This window comes from Peromyscus leucopus, chromosome 7 (assembly GCF_004664715.2).
Source record: "Peromyscus leucopus breed LL Stock chromosome 7, UCI_PerLeu_2.1, whole genome shotgun sequence".
Taxonomy (NCBI): domain Eukaryota; kingdom Metazoa; phylum Chordata; class Mammalia; order Rodentia; family Cricetidae; genus Peromyscus; species Peromyscus leucopus.
In genome coordinates this window covers 97,622,015-97,638,578 of record NC_051069.1, presented here as the reverse complement: position 1 = coordinate 97,638,578, position 16,564 = coordinate 97,622,015, and the positions used below count along the sequence as shown (strand labels likewise).

Here is a 16,564-nt window from a genome sequence, read left to right as displayed (position 1 = left end):
TGAAATGTTGTTTGTAGGAAATGGATAGAAATGGACAGTATCATATTAAATGAAGACAGACAGACACAGAAGGACAAGTGGTGTGGCGATATATTGTGTACCCTAATAAAATTTGCCTGAAGATCAGAGAACAGAATAAGCCACTAGATTAAACATAGAGGCCAGGCAGTGGTGGCACACGCCTTTAATCCTAACACTCGGGAGACGGAGATCCGTCTGGATCTCTGTGAGTTCAAAGCCACCCTGGACTACATGAAATTGACTCAGTCGAGGAGAGAAACAGAGCCAGGCAGTAGTGGCACACACCTTTAATCCCAGTACTTGGGAGTCACACACCTTTAATCCCAACACTACAAGTAAGTAATGTGGTTGGACAGAGAAAGGTATATAAGGCATAAGGAGACAGAAACTAAGCCTTTTTCGACTGGACCCCTTTCAGCTGAGGACTCAGAGGATTTGTGGAACTGACGAGGTGAGAAGTGGCTGTGGCTTGTTCCTTTTTCTCTCTGATCTTTCAGCATTTATCCCAATATCTGGCTCTGGGTTTTTTTTTTATTATTATTATAAAACCATTTTAAAATTCACATAACAAAGTGGTCATGTTCTCTCTTACACGTGAAAACTCAACAACAAAAAAGATAACCTGAAAATGAAGAAGGACTATGGACTATTAGGAAAGGAAAAGTTGAACAGAAGGAAGGAGGAGAGGGAGGTTGGTCAAGTACATAACATATTAATATATGATAATCATTATTTTAAAAATAAATTAACAACTTACAAATATTATCTAAATCAGAGCAGCACAGTGCACTATGGAGGTTATCTTGTAGTGTGTTTACCTCTGAGTAGGCCAGCACAGCACTAACCTCTAAAAAAGGTTTAGTTTCTACCTCATCAATTTTTATAACTAAAGGAGGCAAATCTAAGGAGAACATTTTACCTCACAATGTTACTTAAAAAGTGGTATCTAATGGACAGGTATTATTAGCTTCACATACGCGTAACACATGTAAATACATACTTACAAACACTACATGTTATAACCAGAAAGCAATTAAATGAATAAATATAATAAAAAGGAAACAACGGGCTGGAGAGATGGCTCAGTGGTTAAGAAAAATGGCTGTTCTTCCAAAGATCCTTAGTTCAATTCCCAGCAACCACATGGTGGCTCACAACCATCTATAATGAGATCTGGTGTCCTCTTCTAGCCTGTAGGCATATATGCTGACAGAACACTGTGTCCATATTAAGTAAATAAAACCTTTTTTGAAAAAAAGGTAACAACAGTACTAAATTCTGACCAAATACTTTTCTCAGCCTTGAACTGTAGTTCCTCTGTTAGACAGGAAGATTAATATTGGGGCAAGGAACACAAAAAATACCAGACTTACACTGAGGTTAAAAACAGGGAGATCGGACCGGTGGTGGTGGTGGTGGTGGTGGTGGTGGTGGTGGTGGTGGTGGTGGTGGTGGTGGTGGTGGTGGTGGTGCACGCCTTTAATCCCAGCACTTGGGAGGCAGAGGCAGGTGGATCTCTGTGAATTTGAGGCCAGCCTGGTCTACAAAGTGAGTTCCAGGACAAGCACCAAAACTACACAGAGAAACCCTGTCTCGAATTAAAAAAAAAAATCCCCCGCCCCAAAACCCAGGGAGATCAGAAGTTTAATGTCATCCTTGGCTACTTAGTGAGTTCAAGGGCAGTCTGGCCTACATGACACCATGTCTACAAACAAACAAACAAACAAACAAACAAACAAACAGAGGGTGGGGGGACTGGAGAGATGGCTCAGTCAGCCTGAGTCTTATTACCAAAAAACCATATTTAGAAAAAGTACATAGCATCTAAAGAATAACACCTAAGGCTTCCTCTGGCCTCTACATTCTCATGCACCCCTCCTCTACCTGCACTTACACACACACACACACACACACACACACACACACACACACCAGCTTAGTTAGGTTCAAATCTGAGGACCAGAATGTAAAAAATAAACAAACAAAAAGCACCTTTAACTTAAAGTGGAATGATTTTATTTTTGTGAAATTCCATATGACTTCTGTCAGAGTGACTATGCTTCCTAAAATAAAATGCCAAAAGCCATCTTTAATTCTGAAGTTCCATGGGTGTTGAATACCGTACAAACTGACAGAGACTTAAAAAGAATGCTTGCTACTGATTGCCATCCACTCTCATGTAAAACATGGACCAACATTCCCCGAAATTTTCTAATTAAATACTGCCAAGAAAAAGGAAAAAAAAAATCTAAAAAGAGAAAAAATACTGGCAATACATTCAAATGTTCACGTATAATCCAAACTAAGGGACATCTTAGGCCTGGTCTGAGGGAGGATCTTGTTCTGAGCAGCTCCTCTTGGAACCTGCATCCTCTAGAAACTGGAATGAGGTGTCTGGGAAAGGGGACATTTTACACTGGAGGGGACAAAACTAGGGGAACAAAATGATATCACCACAATACATTATGTGCCTTGACGGAGAAACAGAACCAAGAGCTGGGAATATAGTTTAGTTGTAGAGTACTTGCCCAGCATGCACCAGGCCATGAGTTCAATCCCCAGTATCACCAAAAGAACATTATTAATTTTTAGGCTGGGTGTGGTAGCATATGCCTGTAATCCCAGCCCTTGAGGTCTTTCTCAGTTACACAGGGAATCTGAGGCCAGCCTGGGCTACATGAAACCGAAAACCCCACAAAACCAAATAAAAAATGTAGGAAATTAAGGAAATATTTTTGTTCTTGGAAAAAGTATCCCAAATATCATGTAATGGAAAGTATGATCATAAAGTCTGACATATGGATAAAGGGCTCAGAACAAAAATCCTTCTTTCTCCCTCTCTGTACTACACAACCCTACATACGAGAACAGTAAATGATGGAACATGGTAACTGGTCAGCACAGTTCCGAGGAATATGGGGCTGAGTAGTTGGCTCAGCAGGGGGAGTGCTCAGGTGTGCAAGCAAGAGGCCTTGAGTTCAGATCCCTAGTACCTACACAAAAAGGTAAGGGTGAAAGGTGAAGCCGAGAATTTCCGCGGCTCCATGTCAGGCTCCTGAAAGACTGAGTGAATGAGCCTGAGAGTGACAAGCAGGACACCTAACATCTGGTCTCACATGGCATAAGCTGTATGTATACATCACACACAGTGTTTAAAGGTGCGGGTGTTCACCGTGCTATTCTTTTGATTTTATTATAAGTTTGAAATTTAAAGAATTGTGTGTACATCTGTACTTGGGGATGTGTGTGCATACATGTGGAAGCCAGAGTCTGACACTGAGTGTATTCTCTCCACTGTTCCTTACTTTATTTTTGGGTCAGAGTCTCTCACTCAGCCCAGAGCTCACTAATTGGCTAGACTAGGAGGCCAGTGAGCTCTGAGAATCTGAAGGTTTCCACTCCCACTGTGCTTCAGTTATAAATGTACGGAACCATGCTGGGTTTTTTTATCTGGGTGCTGGGGATCCAAACTCAGGTCCTCCTATTTGTATAGCTACTAAGTTATCTTCCTGGCAGTAAGTGTGTAAAAATAGGCAATTTGCCAGGCATGGTGGCACATGCCTTTAATCCCAGCACTGGGGAGGCAGAGGCAGGCAGATCTCTGAGAGTTTGAGGCCAGCAAGTCTATATAGTGAGTTCTAGGCCAGCCAGTACTATGTAGAAAGACCCTGTCTCAAAAAACCAAAACAATAATACTAATACTAATAGTACATGCTGTAGAATTCTATTTATGTATAATTATAAAATAAATGAAACTAAGCAATTGTGAAATAAATCAAAACAGTAGTTGCCTCCAAAATGGGGAGGGGTAGCATTAATCATGGAAAGACATGAGTAGTACATTTTGAGGTTGAGGACAACGTTATCTAATTAAAGATTACCTGTGCATGCAATCTGTCAAACCTGAATGTGTACTTAAGATTAGTGCATTTTACCACCAGGTATTATAGTGCAGGCCTAAAATCTCACCTACTAGGGAGATGAAGGTATGAAGATCCTCAAGGACTACCTGGGCTAGAGGGAGCTCAAGGCCATCCTGGGCAACAAAGATCCTGTCTCAAAATAAAAAAAATAAGGATGGGCTTGGCGGTACACACACAGAGGCATCATGTGTGAGTTTAAGCCTATCCTACTCTATAAATTGAACTTCAGGCCAGTCAGGAAACCTAAAGCACTTCCTAGCATCCTAGCATGTGTGAGGTCCTAGGTTCAACTCCTAGTACTGTGTAAGGAAAACAAATAGACTCGAACCCTAAGTTAATGACATGCACATCAGAGTGTTCAGGTCAAAGTGTGCTGATGTCAGACAGCAGAGCTAAAGCTGTAACAGGAATGATTACTGTTTGGCTCCTTAGGAAAAATTATGCTGACCCCTTTGGCAAGAGATGGGTAGATGTATGTAGCAGAGCAAGTACAGCTAGATATACTTTGTTGTAAGGTTGAATATGGAATATGAATATAAAAATGGGAAGAAATGGGGCTGAGGAGATGGCTCAGTGGGTGTACTACTTTCCCCTTTGTGTAGAGACCAGCACCCATGTAGAAAAGTGAGGTGGGTGTGGCAGCTCACTTATAACCCAGTGCCCATGAGGCAGAGATAGGGGACCTCCGGGGCAAGCTGCACAGTACAACAGGCAAATTGGCAAGCTCTGGCTTCAAGTGAGAGACCCCACCTCAATAGATCAAGTGGGCAGTGATGGGGACAATACCTAGCATCAACCTCTGGCCCACACCAAAGCACATGTGAACATGCACACCATTTACACATACCATGCTCAAAAACAACAACAACAACAATTTTTTTTTTTTTTTTTTTTGAGACAAGGTTTCTCTGTATAGCTTTGCGCCTTTCCTGGAGCTTGCTTTGTAGCCCAGGCTGGCCTCGAACTCACAGAGATCCACCTGCCTCTGCCTCCCGAGTGCTGGGATTAAAGGTGTGCGCTACCACCGCCCGGCCACAACAACAAATTTTAATGGACGAAAAATATAACAATATAAAATACCAGATTCCTTCTCTTCTTCCCTCCCTCCCTATTCAGTTTCTTTTATTCTTCCAACAGGGTCTTGCTGTGCAGTCCAGATCAGCCTCAAATTTGAGATCTTCCTGTCTCAGGCTCCTGAGTGCTGGCATATGCTCTCACCATGCCCAGATCAATTATTTTTCAGTAAGAAAATGGTAAAAGTGTTTTTAATACTGGGAAATAAAACTTTGTACAAATACTGGGAAATAAAACCAGTACAAAATGGACATATGGCTTTATTAACAATAAAAAAGGAAGTCCCCTCTCCATTTACATGGCTGGGTCTTTCAGGGAAAAGAGCTATCACCGAACTGTATTCCAGATAAACAAGATGCTCCTTCAGGTCATTGTCTTTGTTTTATTCAATCTTGGACTAATAAGCTCTGAATAAAGTTGTGGGTAATCCTATAAGCCATATGACTACTAACAGACAGGTTGACAAATACCAGAAACGGTTGACTCCCTTTAGTCAGGAGCTCAGGCCCGTAAGATTCCAGGAAGAGCTGTAGAGATACTCAGTCCTTCCTGAGGGCTCAGTAGTTCGGGAATTCTAATCCCAACCTTCCTGCCTCTCAACAGTCTGGGATTCCCAGAAATAAGTCTATTATCTCAGTCATTCATGCTGCTTGGCCCTCAAAGCAGAGGAGAAAGCAGAAACGGAAGATTCCCTACTGCTATAGACAGAATGTTAAAAATTGGGGCTGTGAAGATGGTGGGTGGGTAAAGTAGTTGCCACCAAAGCATAAAGATCTGAGTTTGAATCCCCAGCCCCTGCATAAAAGCCAGGCACAGAAGTGCCTCTATAACCCCAGCAGTAGGTGGGCAGAGACAGGTGGATTCCCAGTACTCACTAGAAGCCAGTCTAGCTAATTGATAACCAGTGAATTCCATGAGAAATCTTGTCTCAAAACATAAAGTGGCTCAGAAAGTAAGGGCATTTGCTAACAATCTGATGACTTAAATTTGATCCCCAGGATTCCACATAGCAGAAGGAGAGAACTGATTTCTATAAGTTGTCCTTTGACCTCCACATGATACATGTACACACATACACAGAGAAAGAGAGACAGACAGACAGATACTTGGCCACACATCCTGTGTCAAACCCTACAGATACACAAGCTACAAGAGGAGTCCCATATGTGAAACATAAAAAACAATCACACACTTGAGTGGATTAGTTGCTATGGTGACAAGAACAACATCGCCGCATCTCTAGGAAAACGAATCCCTTTGTCAAATAAATTCAGACCCTCCAATCAAAGCCAGGGTCATGCTACCTTGGCTTTTCTTGGCAGCATAACTAAATTACATAGTTTCTAAATTACTGGTATTACTAAAGGCATTTAAAAGCCACATCAGTAGGTGTGGTAGTGTATGACTTTAATCTCAGCATTTAGGAGGTGGGAGCAGATGGATCTCTCTGAGTGTGAGGCTAGCCTAGTCTATACAGGGAGGTCCAGTGCTAGCCAAGGCTACATAAAAAAACAAAAACACCTTTTTTTTTTAAGGTTTTTTTTTTGAGATAGGTTTCCTCTATGTAGCCCTGGCTGTCCTGGAACTATTTCTGTAGACCAGGATGACCTCGAATTCAGAGATCCGCCTGCCCCTGCCTCCTGGGTGCTGGGATTAAAGGCATGCACCACCAGCTCCCAGCAAGACTCTGTCTTAAAACTGTATCTTCATTATAGTGATCAACAGAATAAAAGCAAATAGACAAATTTTGTAAATAGACAAATCTGAAGATACATGCCTAATTGAACTGTGACTAACATGTTAAAAACTGCTTAAATGCCAAATAGGGAAACAGCTAAACTATCATTATAACAAAAATATATTTAAAATCGATGTTACCTGATCAAGGTTTTTGAAAAGAAGAATATCTTTGCAAGCTTCCTGAAGCCTGCATCTCTGCTCATCAGTTTTGGGATGAATCACCTGTCAATTGAAATAAAGCCAAGACAATTATTTGATTCCATTTGAAAATTACCCATTTAAAAATTAATGTATTTCTTTTTCCTAAAAAGTGAGGGGGGGGAATATGGTGTGTGTGTGTGTGTGTGTGTGTGTGTGTGTGTGTGTGTGTGTGTGTGTGTGTGTGTGCTTTAAACAATTCTTATTTTACAAATCCAGCAAGCAGTATGCTGCTATGGGGAGGCAATGTGAGAAGCATCGTTGGAGCTAACTGCTGTCTGTGTGGCTGGCAATCATCAGCTATCCCCTGGAAGCCTCCAGATTCTCATCTGGATACTGTTCATCTCCTCAGTTCCAGACACTCTCAGCTCTGGAGACAACAGTCAGCACATACTCGAAACACATAAAATATGTTGGAGACTGACAAGATTAAGGACAACCAGTAGGCAAGTGAGGTGAGCATGAGAGTCTGTGTCGTCTGGCTCGGCAAGGCCCCCTGAGGAAGTGACAGCTGCACTAAGACCTCAGGCAGCCCAACCTGAGAGAGCGGGGTGGCCGGACGGCTGTGGCAGGGGCAAGGACCTTCTGGTGGAAGAAGGAAGAGCAGATGTGACAGCTACTGGGAGAGATGAGACTGATGCAGACTTGGAAGGTCAGGACAGGCCGCTGCAGAAGGGAAAGGACCACAAGGCTGTTAAATTAGGGTTAGGGTTAGGATTCCAGTTAGGCCTAGAGGAAGCTGGGAAGCATGCAATATTGTTTGGACCAGGTGGTAACCATGAAGTTGGGGGATATTCGATCACACTGTGAACCCCCAGTTTGCATTTGCATTGACTAAATAAAATTAATCTTGGGTCAGGAGGCTGAGTTAACAACTAGCTATCAGAAAGTACTAGTAATTGCAGAGCATCAGAAGGCTGAAGAGATAAAGAGACACACCAGGAGTAGAAGGGAGGGGTTTTAAGTGGGGTGGCTTTGGCGGAGTGGAAGGATGGGCTTTTGGGGAGCCACCAGCAAGAAGAAAAGGTTAGCTAGTTGTACTCAATCTTTCTGAGCTAGCAGGTTTTCACCCTAGCCTTTGGGTCTCAAGTTTTACTTATAAATAGAACCATAAAGATTTAGTAAAAGCTACCTTTATCGGCAGTGGCAGAAGCAGGCTGGTAACTGTGGAGTCAAAAATGCTGGTTCTAATAGCAGTAGATTAAGGTGCAGCCACTGTGCCGAAGATAAAACAACACCAAGAAGTAGAGAAGTATGGATAGATTTTGAAGACAGGGTACACTAAATTCACTGAAAAATTAGATGAAGCGATTAAAAAAAAAAAAAGGCAAGAAGAGTTAAGGATGACTCCAAATAACAATACTGCTCTGATTTACAACGGGAAAAACTGTGGGTAGTTTCAAAATATTTTTGAAATTATCTTTATTTTTAATTATGTGCATGTGTGTGTCAGTGTATGGGTGGGTGCATGTGAGTGCAGGTGCCTACAAAGGCCAGAGGTGCCCAATCACCCACAGCTGGAATTATAAGGTGGTTGAGAACCACCTGATGTGGGTTCTGGGAATTGAATGTAGGTTCTCTGCAAGAGCAGCAGGTTCTCTTAACCACTGATCCATCTCTCCAGCCTAGAAAGAGTACTTTCAAAGAAAATAATCAGAGGAGTTCATGTTGTCTACTGACGTCTACATAGAGATGGTAATTAACAACAGCTATACAAGCTAGTTCACACACCAACAATTAATAACAGTAATAGTGGTATTTACATACTAGTTGTCATATGGATTAAATAATATATGTAAAGTCTCTAAAATAGTACCTTAAATTCATTTAGTAGGTACTTTAAAACTATTACCATTATTATAGACAAAAATGTTTACTCAACTAAAAAGAAATATTACAACCTAACATTGATATTATGATTGAGAGACCTATTATGCTACTTCCTAAGCATGGTTTATAATATATATATATAATTTGTAATATGAGGGGATGGTTCAGCAGGTAAAGATGCTTGCTGTGGTAGCCTGGCAATCTGAATTCAATCTCCAGAACCCACACACAGGTGGAAAGAGGGAACTAATACCATACATTTGCAATAGGAAATTAGAGAAAACATGTTTTAAATTTGAAAAGTCATCAAGAGTTTTACAATATCCAGAGTTAATTTTTTTTCAAGTCTGCACACCTCTTATAATCAGTCAGTGGTAGCACTTTATTTTTATTGTTTATTCATTTTTGTTTTTTGAGACAAGGTCTCACAATGTATCCTTGACTGGCCTGGAATCTCTTATGTAGGGAAGGCTGGCCTCAAATTCACAGATATCTGACTGCCCCTGCTACCAGAGTTCTGGGATTAAAGGTGTGTGCATCACCACATCTGGCACATATTATTACAGTGTTTCAGAAATCCTTCATAGGTTACTCATTTTAAGGTATGCATGACCATAGAAGTGTCTTTTATAACCCCACTCATGTAAACATGAAAGCTCATAAATGTTAATTATTTAAAAGTTTTAAAATGGGGGCAGGGGCTGCTGGGGCTGGAGAGATGGCTCAGGAGTTAAAAGCACTGGCTGCTCTTCCAGAGAATTTGAGTTCAACCCCCAGCACCCACATGGCAACTCAAAACTCCAGTCCTAGGGGATCTGATGCCCTCTTCTGTTCTTTGTTAGCACCAGGCAGACATGTAGTGCACAGACATACATGCAAACTAAACACTCATACATAATTAAAAACAAAACTGAGAGCTCGAGAAATGGGTCCAAGGTTAAGAGCATTTGTTTCTCTTTCAGATGATCTGGGTTTGGTTCCCAGCACCCACATGGTAGTTCACAACAGCTTGTAATTCCAGTTCCAGGGGATCCAATGCCTTCTTTTGATCTCCACAGGAACCAGGCAGGCATGTGGTACATATATATGAACATTCATATACATAAAAATAAATAAGTCTAAAAACCTGAACTTTAAATCAATCAACCAGTGGTGGTGCACACCTTTAATCCCAGCACTCGGGAGGCAGAGGCAGGCAGATCTCAAGGCCAGCCTGGTTTACAGAGTGCCAGGACAACTAGAACTACACAGAGAAACCATCTCAAAAAACAAACAAAAAACATAGTCAACTAGGATGCTATCACGACCATGGTTACAATCTAGGGTATACTCTTTTAGGTGTAAGTCTCTGCAGAGATATACAGAAAAATGCATTAATTATTTTAGTTTACAAAATTAATTATAAAATTAAGAAGTACCTCATTTAAACATATGTGCTGTTGTAGTTTAAAAAACAACACGGGAAGGAGTCACACCATACAATAGGGCCCACATAGGAGGTTTATTGAGGGAAAGGGGAGAGGGAAGGGGAGAGAGAAGGGGCAGAGAAAGGGCAGAGAAGGGGCAGAGAAGGGGCAGGGACCAGTCTCTGGGGATGAGGAAGGGAAAGAGAAAGGAGAGACAGGAGTGTACAAGACCCGCCTTTTATAAGGAAACATAGGGAATGCACACAGGGGGTACTCTTAGTGGCTGTAGCTGAGGTCTATCCTGTCAGGACCCCAAGGGCAGGCCAGTACAGACGCCTAAATGCTAACAAATGCAATAGCATTAAATCCTGTTCTATATAGTTCTCTTACTTTGAATATGACATAATTTAGCCGTAGATGATAATCCTTGATTAAAGAGTCAGTTTAGTTTTTTCCATTTTTCACTATTACAACAATGTAACGATCTCCATTTGAATCCTTGGGAAGAGTTCTGCCTAGTACCTGCTGTGTCAGGTTCTTCTCACCCAAGCCTCAACTGCGGCTGGTTTCAATGTACTGTATAAAACCAACCAACCAACCAACCAACCAACCAACCATCCATCCATCCATCCATCCATCCATCCATCCATCCATCCATCCATCCATCCATTTATTTTGGTTTTTTGAGAAAGGATTTCTCTGTGTAACAGCCCTGGCTGTGCTGGAGCTCACTCTGTATAACAGGCTGGCCTCACAGATCTGCCTGCCTCTTCCTCCCGAGTGCTGGGATTAAAGGCCTGTGCCATCATGCCCAGCTAAAATTTATTTTTATCAGTCCCAAACATCTTTGGTATTTTTCATACAAAATATGTTTTTGTTCTTTCTCTTCCTTCCTCTGCTCGCCAATTCCCCTTTCTTCCCTTCCCCCACTTGACCTCTGCACCCTCAGTAACCTTTCCCTTTTCATGCCGCAGATGTCCTTTTGCCCTCCCTCTGAACCTTTCTCTACACCTCTCACTCCTCTCATGGTTGCCTATTTAGCTTTATAGTCTATACACACAGCCACACAGGCATACAGACATTAAAAGTTAGGGTCTGCATATGGGAGAAATGTAATTCACACATCTTCCACCATCAGTGATGAAGCTGAGGTAGACAGCAGAAAAGACTCAGTAGGAAATGCAACTCTACACAACACCTTAGCCTCAGTTCTTACCCTTGGGTCATTGTCTTCCTCCTCTTCATCAGGGTTATAGGTTTCTGCACAGACTAAATTTGGAGAGAGAGAGAAGGAAGTTATAAAATATGAGATTTTAGGAAAAAACAAGTATGGGGTGTCATGTGTATGCCAGAGAGGGCCTTTCACATCCACTCTATACCTTATTTATCTATTTGTCTATATGTTTGTGAGACAGGGTCTCACTAAGTAGCTCTGGATGACTGGACCTCCCTATGTAGACCAAGATGGCCTCCTGAGTGCTGGTACTTAAGGTGTGCACACTACCCCAGGCCTCCACCCAAGATTTCAAATGACCTCGAACTGAGTCTGGAGCTCAAATAAATAAAACCAAAGAAAAACACCAGCAACAAAAAAAACTCATTTAAAAAAAATAATTTGGGGAGTTGGAAAAATGGCTCAGTGGTTAAATGTATTGGCTGCTCTTCCGGAGGACCCAGGTTCAGTTCCTACTGTCCACATGGCAGCTCACTCACAACTGTCTGTAACTCCAGTTCCAGGGGATCCAACACGCTCTTCTCAGGAACCAGGCGTGCATGCGATTCACAGACATGCATGTGGACAAAAAACTCATAAAAATAAAATAACAAAAATAAATAATTTTTGGGGTGTGTGTGTGTGGAGGGGGGACTGGTTTTCAAGACAGGATTTCTCTGTGAAGCCCTGGCTGTCCTGGAATTCACTGTAGACCAGGCTGGCCTCAGACTCACAGAGATTCACCTACCTCTGCCTCCCAAGGTGTTGGGATTAAAGGTGTGGGCTAGCACCACCCAGCATTAAATATTTTAAAAATAATAACAATTTGGAACTTTGATTTCCAGAATCATACACATCCATCCCATCCCAGCACACCCGTGCCTTGCAGGAGTCTTTCTCTCCACATGCCTTGCTGTGTGTGTGGTTCTTCACCTCATATAAAAGTATTTTATATCTGTTGGAAAAAATAATATAACTTGGACCACAACACATATCAAAAAATGTTATCAAGCTAGTCCCATAAAGAAAACAAAAAACTAGAAAGCTGGGAATTTAGCTCAGTTGGTAGAGTACAAAGTTCCATCTCCAACACTAAATAAATGGTAGCACATGCCTATAATCCAAGCACTATGTATGTGTGAAAGAGGATCATAAGATCAAGGTCATCCTTGGACACACAGGATAATCAAGGGAAGCCTGGGGCATGTAAGACCCTGACTCAAAAAGGGGAATACAAATACAAATAGATTTTCCGTATTCTGAAAGCATTAATTTTTGTGACAACTACAAGAACATCAAATAAAATGAGCTGAAGTCCTATTCTTGAGATGGTAGTACAAAAGAGGCATATTCGGGACACCTTCTCCCTGCAGTCTTTTTTTTTTTTTTAAATTAATTTATTTATTATGTATACAGTGTTCTGCCTTCAGGCCAAAAGAGGGAGCCAGATCTCATTACAGATAGTTGTGAGCCACCATGTGGTTGCTGGGAATTGAACTCAGGACCTTTAGAAAAACAGCCAGTGCTCTTAACCTCTGAGCCATCTCTCCAGACACCTCTCCCTGCAGTCTTATCATACACTGCCTCTAAAGAGAAAAGGCCGAGACAACGTTCAGTCTCTCATCAGAGAACACCACTTTCCATGCTGTAACTAAAGGCTATAATTCAAGTGACTCAAAAACTCATGAAAAAATTTTAGTGGCAGCATAATTTAGGATGCTAAAAATAGCAACATGAAAAATCACTTTTGGGAATGATTTTTTATTTGTAAATATAGAAAAACATTATGACACATGCAAAAAGACAAATTATAAGAATATAATACATATTTGCTTGAAGAAATTACAGGTAGTTTTACTTTAGTATAATAAATATATATAATATTGTTAATTTACCTTTTCAGGTTGGAAATGAATTTATGTTCACATAAGATATTCCTATCTTAAAAAAGAATTTTAGCCGGGCGGTGGTGGCGCACGCCTTTAATCCCAGCACTTGGGAGGCAGAGCCAGGTGGATCTCTGTGAGTTCGAGGCCAGCCTGGACTACCAAGTGAGTTCCAGGAAAGGCGCAAAGCTACACAGAGAAACCCTGTCTCGAAAAACCAAAATTAAAAAAAAAAAAAAAAAAGAACTTAAAAAAAAAAAAAAAAAAAAGAATTTTAGTAGTATGTCATAAAAGAGAGCACATACCTGATACTCGTCTAGTAAACCTGCCAGGAGCCGGAACTGCTAAAAAAAAAAAAAAGTTAACATTTAGTCATCATCATTGTATCACATGCCCCTTCCCCCCTTTTTTGCAAAGTCCTCTGATAACAGAACTAACCAACCACAATCACCAGTGGGTTAGTCCATGCTCTTCTATATTTGACCACAAATTATTGTTACTCAACATGATCATATAAAGACAATATAGAAAATACTTCCCCGCTGACAGTGGCGCACACCTTTAGTCCCATCACTCGTGAGGCAGAGGCAGGCAGATCACTCTGAGTTCAAGGCCAGCCTGGTCCACAGAGCAAGATCCAGGAATGCCGGGGCTACACAGAGAAACCCTGTCTCAAAAAACGAAAACAGAAGAGAAAGAAGGAGAAGGAGGAAAGGAAGAGAGGGAAAATACTTCCCTAAAAAGAAAAGCTCCTTATAACTTCAATGCACCAGAGGGCCTGAGTTTGGTTCCCAAGACCCAGGTTGGACAGCTCACAAGACTGTCCTCTTCTGGTTTCTTCCATAGGCACCTGTGTATGTATACATAGTATATGTAGCTAAGGATAAGCTGGAACTTATCCTTACATGTACTCACACATAGACACATACATACACATAATTTAAATTTTTTTGAGATTTTACTTTTAATGTGTATAGCTGTTTTGCCTGAATGTGTATCATCTATGCATCAGGTGGGTACCTGGTGTCCACAGAGGCCAGAAGAAGACACTGGACCCCCTGGTACTGGAGTTACAGACAGTTTGAGCCACCAAGTAGGTGCTAGGAATTGAACTCAGGTTCTCTGGAAGAGCAATCAGTGCTCTTACCCACTGTGCCATCTCTCTAGTCCCAATTTAAAATCGATCTCAGTGGGCAAAGGTGTTTGCCACCAAGCCTGATAATCTGAATTCCATTCCTATAAACTATACAATGGAAAGAAAACTCTTGGAAGTTGTCCTCTGACCTCCATACACATGCTGTGACACGTTTGCCCCCCACAATAGATCTGACACCCTTCTCTGTCCTCTGCAGGCACCAGGTACACATGTGGTACACACACATACAGACAGGCAAAATTCCCACACACATAAAATGATTAAAATAAACAAGGCACAGACCTGTAACTAAGGGGTAGAAGCACTTGTCCTACATCTGTGAAACCCTGGGTTCAATCTTTAGCATGGGGGGGAAATGGAGGTAAAGAATGGAAAAATACAAAACAAAAACAAATAAAAAACCTTCCCACTCTCTAAAAGGAGAAAATTGGGGTCTGGAGACCCAGTTTAGCTGGCAGAGCGCTTGCACAGCATGTGTGAAGTCCTAGGTTTGATCAACAACACCTCCTAAACAGGCATGTATCTCGTGCTTATAATTCTAGTATTTAGGAGGATGAGAAGTTCTAGGTTATCCTTAGCTACACATTGAGTTCCAGGACAAATTGAGCTATACTGAGATACTGTCTAAAACAAACAAAAAGCGAGGGGAGAAGAGAGAAATTTAAGAATTAGTAGAAGAAAAAAAACTGAAGGTATATCTGAGAGCCTAACAAAAAGTTACTTGAGAGGTTCTGACATTCTGCCCCATCTTGACCATCCAGCTGCAGCTTTGGTTGTGATCTCAATTTCTGGAGGCACATGGTACCTCTTCAAGTAGATAACATCATCTCTTGTTCTCAGCAATCTGACAGGCTCTCTACATGCCATTATGATTATCTGCAATGCTAAAAGCTAGAACACAGGACCTGATGAACATGAATGCTACAATCTCATCTGCTTTCACAAGAAATACCAAATGAAATACTAGATCTCTCATGGATCTTCCTATCCTCTGCTGCATCGCTGTGAAGATTGTGGGCTATGTCCTGGCTAAAGCAAAGGTGGACCTGGTGCTGTTTCCTCATGGACATATTACCCAACTGATCATAAAGCATTCAGAGATACATCGGCCTGACCCAGAAACGGATGGACCAGACCTTAGAAACCACAATTAAAAAATTTAGTGCTAGCACAATGGAGCTGGCCCTATCGACAGGGGTTATGGGTAACCGTGAGCATGGGAGATCTGGCTGCACCCCTCATCTGCCATATGGTGGTGTGGGCGGAGGAGAGATGCTCCCCGACTCCTATCCCCACCCAGCGCTGCCTGTGACAGGGGCAAGAGCTGGCTGTGCCCCTCACCAGCTGCAGCACTCAGGAGAATGGCCCCTGCAGCTCGCTTGGGCAACACAGTAGAGGTGGCCCTGATGGTCCAGGTATAGGAGAGCCAACCCTGGGGGCATGAAAGCAGGAGAACTGGCCCCGCCCCTTGTTCACTGCTGCAAGGGGTGAACTAACCAGGGCATGCTGGAGAGCTCACCCTAGTGGTGAGGATGGGGGAGAGCTGGCGGGTTGACCAATCCTGTAACTACCCAGGCCCAGAACCAGGGTTATGAGTTGGCCCACTCCAACATCCACCCCACCTATGAACTGCTGGAGCATATGAAGCATATTGGCTGTTCAAAAACAAACAAACACCTTCCCCACTCTGTAAAAGGAGAAAAAGGGTCCTGCAGACACAAAGTTGCAGGATCTCCATGACACAGGGCAACAACAGGATATTCAAGAGAAGTCCCAGTGAATGCCCGGAATCAATAGTGTAGCAGAAACCAGAGGCCCTGAACCAGACCAATGGCTCTTTCCAATGAACACTTGCAAGCAAAGACAAATGGACAAAGGGGTTTACTGTGTGACTCACTGTGTTGCACTACAGCTTCCATGATGAGATTTTTCCTTTTTTTTTTTTCTCTCTCTCTTAGATTTTATTTTTTTTTGGGGGGGGGGAGGGTTGCAAGGGCAGAGGGCGGATATGAAGGGACAGAGAAATGAATGAGATTGTGATGCCATGTATGAAAGACACAAAGAATGAATAAAAAGGTTAAAAAATATTTAGTGTTAGGCCAGATGTAATGGCATGT

At 42.0% G+C, this 16,564-nt stretch overlaps 1 protein-coding gene across 4 annotated transcripts in view; it reads right to left on the bottom strand.

Annotated features, from left to right (window-relative positions):
* Prkar2a (protein kinase cAMP-dependent type II regulatory subunit alpha) overlaps nucleotides 1–16,564 on the bottom strand; it is a 68,071-nt gene that overhangs the window by 27,351 nt on the left and 24,156 nt on the right. For 2 of the 4 annotated variants that reach the window (XM_028886938.2, XM_037207929.1), the window contains exons 2-4: nucleotides 13,597–13,635; nucleotides 11,409–11,461; nucleotides 6,897–6,980 (exon numbers count right to left, since the gene is read on the bottom strand). In XM_028886938.2, coding sequence (XP_028742771.1) covers nucleotides 6,897–6,980; nucleotides 11,409–11,461; nucleotides 13,597–13,635 — 176 coding nt within the window. The remainder of the gene's footprint in view (nucleotides 1–6,896; nucleotides 6,981–11,408; nucleotides 11,462–13,596; nucleotides 13,636–16,564) is intronic. The other 2 variants (XM_028886940.2, XM_037207930.1) reach the window with 1 other exon arrangement.